At 33.0% G+C, this 7,383-nt stretch overlaps 1 protein-coding gene across 1 annotated transcript in view; it reads left to right on the forward strand.

Annotated features, from left to right (window-relative positions):
- Positions 1–560: 560 nt before the first annotated feature.
- LOC103609106 (membrane-spanning 4-domains subfamily A member 13-like) overlaps positions 561–7,383 on the forward strand; it is a gene marked incomplete at its 5' end in the record, with an annotated part of 11,227 nt that continues 4,404 nt past the window's right edge. The window contains 2 exons of the mRNA XM_008593468.1: positions 561–617; positions 5,661–5,780. Coding sequence (XP_008591690.1) covers positions 561–617; positions 5,661–5,780 — 177 coding nt within the window. The remainder of the gene's footprint in view (positions 618–5,660; positions 5,781–7,383) is intronic.

The following is a 7,383-nucleotide window of genomic DNA, read 5'->3' on the forward strand; positions in this document are numbered from 1 at the left end:
CGGCATAGCTTTACACTTCTTAGAAATAAACTTCTTGACACAAAATAGTGGAACCAGTTTTCTTAAAAACAAAGGCCAGGGCACGAATAGCAGCTCTTACCTTAATAATGACTACAATCTTAGTTAAGAGATATATTTTGTGCAGTCACAATGCAGTAGATTCATACCAGGTTTTCCACATCTGGATATGTACACAGTAATTATAATCAATGGTATGATCTCATTAGGAAGGATAGCATTATAAGTAATACACAAATGAGTTACAGATGACGTAGCACGCACACGTATAAGCAAACTTGGTCCCTAGTTTAAGGCTGCTTATTCTATCTTTGACATATTCCCACTGTCCCCCCTATATTTCTATTATGAGTGACCCTACGGTTACCTTTCAGTTCATTACTGCATGATGGAAACTTGTTCTGACCCCTTCTACTAAAACTTCTTTATATTTGTTGGCTCTTAGTATTCTAAAAATAATTGACTCAGAAGAGAAAGTTATTAAAAATAGATTTTAAGATGGCAAGCATTATCAATGAGTATTTATATATTTTTATATCCAGTTTATCATTTCAGGAGCCTTCATAATAAAAGCAACAAAGCATCCAACTCGATACTTGGTAAGTTGAAATGTTTGGGGTATCTCTAGAAATCACTTGTCCCAAAGCTAAACATTACGTTTTATTGAAAAGATAGTGTCTAAACAATGAAGGAATCTACCCTACCTGTAAAATAAATGAAGAAATAAGTGGAAATCTAGGAGCAAATAATTTAATGTAGACAAATATGTGGTATTGGTTAAAATCATGATCACTTAATCTAAAAGTTTCTAAATTTAAATAGAGTTTTTGTTTTGTTTTGTGTGGTGTTCTACCTTTACATAACATTGCATGAATTTTATGAATAGAAAAATTTTAATAGGACCTAATGCTTTTATATACAGACATGACATAGCTGTAAAACTTCATTTTCTGAACTATCCAGTTTTGGAACACAGTTGTGTCTTATAACAAAGTAGGATATTTGTCCACAATAAAAATCCATCTATGTATGGAGTAGGCAGAAAGGTATTATAAAGAAAAAAATCTTAGAATCTTAGAGCTAAAAGGTATCTTAAAAATTAATAAGTCTCATCTTATAATTTTTTGACAGATTTTTTATTGAAAGATAATTGATTATTTATATTTGTGGGGTACAGCATTGAATATCAGTACTTGTGTACAACATGTGGTGATCAAATCAGGATAATTAGTATACTCATGTTTACAAAATGCAATCACTCTTTGTGACCCTTAACTAGATTCTCACCAGCCTCCCTTCCCCTCCCCCTTTCCCACCTCTAATAACCATAGTTCTGTTCTTTTTTTTTTTTGAAAGTTTAATGTATTGTTGTGATTCTTTCTTTCTTCCTTCCTTACTTCCTTTATTTTAGCTCACACTTACAAGAGAACATGTATTTCTCTTTCTGTGCTTGTCTTATTTCATTTAATATAATTTTCTCTAAGTTCATCCACGTTGCTGTGAATGGCAGAATTTCATTCTTTTTTATGGCAAAGTAGTGATCTATTGAATATATACACCACATTTTCCTTATATAGTCATCTGTTGATAGACATTTGGTTGATTCCAACTCTTGACTATTGTAAATAGAGATGCAATAAACATGGGAGTGCAGGTATTCCTTCAACATGATGATTTCCATTCCTTTGGGAATCCCAGCAATGGGACTCGCTAGGTCATACTGCAGTTCTATCTGTAGTTGTTTGAAGAACCTCCATACTGTTTTCCATAATGGCTGCACTAATTTACAGTCCACAAACAGTACTGAAGAGTTTCCTTTTCTCCACATCCTTGCCAGCATTTGTTATTCTCTGTCTTTTTGATAGTACCCAGTCTAACTGGGGTGAGATAATATCTCAGTGTGGTTTTGATTTGCATTTCCCTGATGCTGACTGATGTTGAGCACTTTTTCTTGTGTCTGTTGGCCATCTGATGTTGAGTACTTTTTCTTGTGTCTGTTGGCCATCTGTATATCTTCATATGAGAAATGTCTATTCAGCTCCTTTGCCCACTTTTTAATTGGGTTGCTTGTTTTCTCCCATAGTATTTTCTCCCATTCTGTAGGTTGTCTTTTCACTCCGTTAATAGTTTCTTTTGATGTGCAGAAGCTTTTTAGTTTGGTATAATTTCATTTGTTTATTTTTTCTTTTGTTGCCTGTGCTTTTGGGGTCATGTTCATAAGGTCTTTGCCCAATCCTACATCCTTAAGTGTTTCCCCTATGTTTTGTTTTAGTAGTTTCAGGTCTTGTATTTAAGTCTTTAAGACATTTTGAGTTGCTTCTGATATATGGTGAGAGGTATGGGTCTAATTTCATTTTTCTACATATGGATATCCAGTTTTCCCAGTACCATGTATTAAAGAGGGAGTCTTTTCCCAATGTATGTTCTTGTTGCCTTTGTCAAAGATCAGTTGGCTGTANTGTAGATTGCATTGGGTAGTATGGACATTTTCACCATGTTAATTCTTCCAATCCAAGAGCACGGAATGTCTTTCCATCTTTCTGTGTCTTCTTTAATTTCTTTCAGCAGTGATTTGTAGTTCTCATTGTAGAGGTCTTTCATCTCTGTGGTTAAATTGATTCTTAGGTATTTCATTTTTTTTGGTGACATTGGGATGATATGATCTCATAATTTTACAGACAAAAAAAACTGATGTCCAAAGATATTAATAGATTTTCCTAGATAATGAGAACTCAGGATTAAAATTTATTAACTTCTATTTGGTTTTATTTCTACAAGTACTCAATTTTCATCTTTTTGTTTTTCTTTTCTTTTTTTCCTTACAGTACAATCCCTTTTGTTCAAGTCATATCTTATAGTCTTTCTCTCAACTGACTCATAAGATTGTAAAATACAATGTTTCTGAGCCCAAATAGGAGATTCACACTTTTTGGTCTGGTGATGTTTTAATGTTTCCTCCAGATTAACTGAATTTTGTGGAAGTTAGAAAAATATTTTACATTAATGGCAAGCATACTTCTAATGTTTTAGAGACTAGATCAAAATTTTAACTAGAGAACTTTTTACAGCAATACAAATTATTAACCAAAGTGTTTAAGCTGAATATAATAAATTTACCCTGTGTCTCCTTTTCAGATTGTATGTGCTTTGATCATGAACATCTTCTGCATGATTTCTACAGTTACTTCNCAATCCCATTGCCGGTCCCCGGTCCGGTACGGGGGCAACACTGAGGGTTGCGATCCGTTGCCAGACACGGAAAAAAAAAAAAAAAATGACAAAAAGAAAAAAATCTTAGAATCTTAGAGCTAAAAGGTATCTTAAAAATTAATAAGTCTCATCTTATAATTTTTTTGACAGATTTTTTATTGAAAGATAATTATTTATATTTGTGGCATACAGCATTGAATATCAGTACTTGTGTACAACATGTGGTGATCAAATCAGGATAATTAGTATACTCATGTTTACAAAATGCAATCACTCTTTGTGACCCTTAACTAGATTCTCACCAGCCTCCCTTCCCCTCCCCCTTTCCCACCTCTAATAACCATAGTTCTGTTCTTTTTTTTTTTTGAAAGTTTAATGTATTGTTGTGATTCTTTCTTCCTTCCTTCCTTACTTCCTTTATTTTAGCTCGCACTTACAAGAGAACATGTATTTCTCTTTCTGTGTTTGTCTTATTTCATTTAACATATGAAATAAGTTCATCCATGTTGCTGTGAATTGCAGAATTTCATTCATTTTTATGGCAAAGTAGTGATCTATTGAATATATACACCACATTTTCCTTATATAGTCATCTGTTGATAGACATTTGGTTGATTCCAACTCTTGACTATTGTAAATAGAGATGCAATAAACATGGGAGGGCAGGTATCCCTTCAACATGATGATTTCCATTCCTTTGGGAATCCCAGCAATGGGACTCGCTGGGTCATACGGCAGTTCTATCTGTAGTTGTTTGAAGAACCTCCATACTGTTTTCCATAATGGCTGCACTAATTTACAGTCCACAAACAGTACTGAAGAGTTTCCTTTTCTCCACATCCTTGCCAGCATTTGTTATTCTCTGTCTTTTTGATAGTACCCAGTCTAACTGGGGTGAGATAATATCTCAGTGTGGTTTTGATTTGCATTTCCCTGATGCTGACTGATGTTGAGTACTTTTTCTTTTGTCTGTTGGCCATCTGTATATCTTCATATGAGAAATGTCTATTCAGCTCCTTTGCCCATTTTTTAATTGGGTTGCTTGTTTTCTGAACTGTTAAGTTGTTTGAGTTCTTTGTATATTCTAGATATTAATCCCTTGTCAGATAGTATTTTCTCCCATTCTGTAGGTTGTCTTTTCACTCTGTTAATAGTTTCTTTTGATGTGCAGAAGCTTTTTAGTTTGGTATAATTTCATTTGTTTATTTTTTCTTTTGTTGCCTGTGCTTTTGGGGTCATGTTCATAATCCTACATCCTTAAGTGTTTCCCCTATGTTTTATTTTAGTAGTTTCAGGTCTTGTATTTAAGTCTTTAAGACATTTTGAGTTGCTTTTGATATATGGTGAGAGGTATGGGTCTAATTTCATTTTCCTACATATGGATATCCAGTTTTCCCAGCACCATGTATTGAAGAGGGAGTCTTTTCCCAATGTATGTTCTTGTTGCCTTTGTCAAAGATCAGTTGGCTGTAAGTATGTGAGTTGATTTCTGGGTTCTCTGTTCTCTTCCATTGGTCTGAATTTCTGTTTTTATGCCAATACCATGCTGTTTTGGTTTCTATAGCTTTGTAGTATAGTTTGAGGTCAGGGAGTGTTATGCCACTGACTTTTTTTTCTTTTTTTGCTCAGGATTGCTTTGGCTATTCAGGGTCTTTTGTGTACCTTCTTAGGTATGAATATGAATGTTAGAATTGTTTTTTCTATTTCTGTGAAAAATGTCATTGGTATTTTGATAGGGATTGCATTGAACCTGTAGATTGCATTGGGTAGTATGGACATTTTCACCATGTTAATTCTTCCAATCCAAGAGCATGGAGTGTCTTTCCATCTTTCTGTGTCTTCTTTAATTTCTTTCAGTGGTGATTTGTAGTTCTCATTGTAGAGGTCTTTCATCTCTGTGGTTAAATTGATTCTTAGGTATTTCATTTTTTTGGTGACATTGGGATGATATGATCTCATAATTTTACAGACAAAAAAAACTGATGTCCAAAGATATTAATAGATTTTCCTAGATAATAAGAACTCAGGATTAAAATTTATTAACTTCTATTTTGTTTTATTTCTACAAGTACTCAATTTGCATCTTTTTGTTTTTCTTTTCTTTTTTTCCTTACAGTACAATCCCTTTTGTTCAAGTCATATCTTATAGTCTTTCTCTCAACTGACTCATAAGATTGTAAAATACAATGTTTCTGAGCCCAAATAGGAGACTCATACTTATTGGTCTGGTGATGTTTTAATGTTTCCTCCAGATTAACTGAATTTTGTGGAAGTTAGAAAAATATTTTACATTAATGGCAAGCATGCAAACACTTCTAATGTTTTAGAGACTAGATCAAAGTTTTAACTAGAGAACTTTTTAGAGCAATACAAATTATTAACCAAAGTGTTTAAGCTGAATATAATAAATTTACCCTGTGTCTTCTTTTCAGATTGTATGTGCTTTGATCATGAACATCTTCTGCATGATTTCTACAGTTACTTCAATAGGTCTAACAATAGCTGAGTTGTCTGTTTTTAATACTGTGTCATATAGGAATTATGGACAAGCAGTAAGTGAACAATTCTATAGTAACATCTTAATTTTTAAATTATTCTTTATGCTGGCTTTGAAGCATTAGGAGGTAAAATGAGGCTTTTATTGATCCTCATGAAATTATTTGATTTAGTAGTAAGTTTTGATTGAAAGTTTGAATTCAAAAATAATTCTAATATATAAATTTTTAGTAAATACTAATAAGGTGTTTGAATTCTTGACCTGCCAAATTGAAATTAAAAAATTGAAGGTTTCAGTGATAAGTATCTATATTTTAGGCACAAGATCACTGGTGATGGTCTTAATGTAAGAAAAATATAATACCATTCCCAAAATCAACAAAAGAATTCTACTGTTGACACAGTTCAAATTGTGGACACCTAGTAATTTCTGGTTTAACATAAGAGCTTTTCATACACAGCTTATCTTTGAATTTGCATCAATTTTGGTTTAATACCACAAATGCTAAATGTACACAAATCTTTCTTGCTTCCATTTAATTGAATATCCAATCACATACTTGGTACCACAGAAATAACTGTACTTCTTCCTAGGATAGTAACATTCTCCAGTAAATGTGAATATCTGTACTGATAGTACAGTAGATTTATCTTAATTGTATTGGCTTTAAATTCAGAATCACAGGAATATTAGTGCTGCAAAAGACTTCAGCAGTGCTTGTAAAAATCTTGCATTTAATGTGAGGACAGATTGGAGTGGATCTCCTCTTTGTTTGACCAACAGAAAAAAACAAATAAGAATTATAATTAGTAGAAGAGTCGTTGTAGGTGAGAGACAAACTTCCTCTACACACTTTCTCTCCATACCTGTGGTATATTTATTATTAAGGGGACCATTAGTGGAATGAATCCAAGCATGGAGAACAAAAGCCTAGAGGACAGTGAGACAATCATAGCATTGTCATAGATTGTTCCAACTTGTTCCCACAATCCTTCAACCCTGTCTTTCTAATAACCAAATATTGTTTATTCTTTATTTAAATTTTTATTGATTAGGATTCTCCTCACAATGATGGCAATAATACACAAAATAGATTATGTGTAGTAAATGATGATTTAAATAAACGTGGACCAGATTTTCCCTACAAATTTTAAGAAAATTCCCCAGTTGCCCTGAGATTCAACCTAGAAATCTTCCTTTATAATTTGGGGGACAGAGAATAGGGAGGAAGGACTTCAGTTAGTAAGATATAATTGTTTCAAGTTATTTAAGAGACTATTCTTATTCATCAGCTTGTAATCAACAGTTTAATTTCCAAGACCTGCCTTTTGGAATTGGCATTATAAACCATTTTAAACTGAATTTATCTGATCAGAACTCAGTATTAATCATCAGTTTTACAATCTTCCAAAATCAGAAGTTTCAGCTTTGTTTGCTATGATAAGTTACACAAAATGAACCTGAATATTAGACTTACATCTCTAACCCACCGTCTTTTTCTAGTGGCATTATAGAGTTATATAACTACATTTACTAAGGCAGCCAACATTTTACAAGATTTTCATATGCCAAATTTTCTAACATAAGCAAGGGGGTAGGCTAAATCCACAAATTCATCAAGTTATCAGTGTTCTCAGGTAGTTTCAACTATCCCCAAA

This window comes from Galeopterus variegatus, unplaced genomic scaffold (assembly GCF_000696425.1).
Source record: "Galeopterus variegatus unplaced genomic scaffold, G_variegatus-3.0.2 Scaffold9204, whole genome shotgun sequence".
Taxonomy (NCBI): Eukaryota; Metazoa; Chordata; class Mammalia; order Dermoptera; family Cynocephalidae; genus Galeopterus; species Galeopterus variegatus.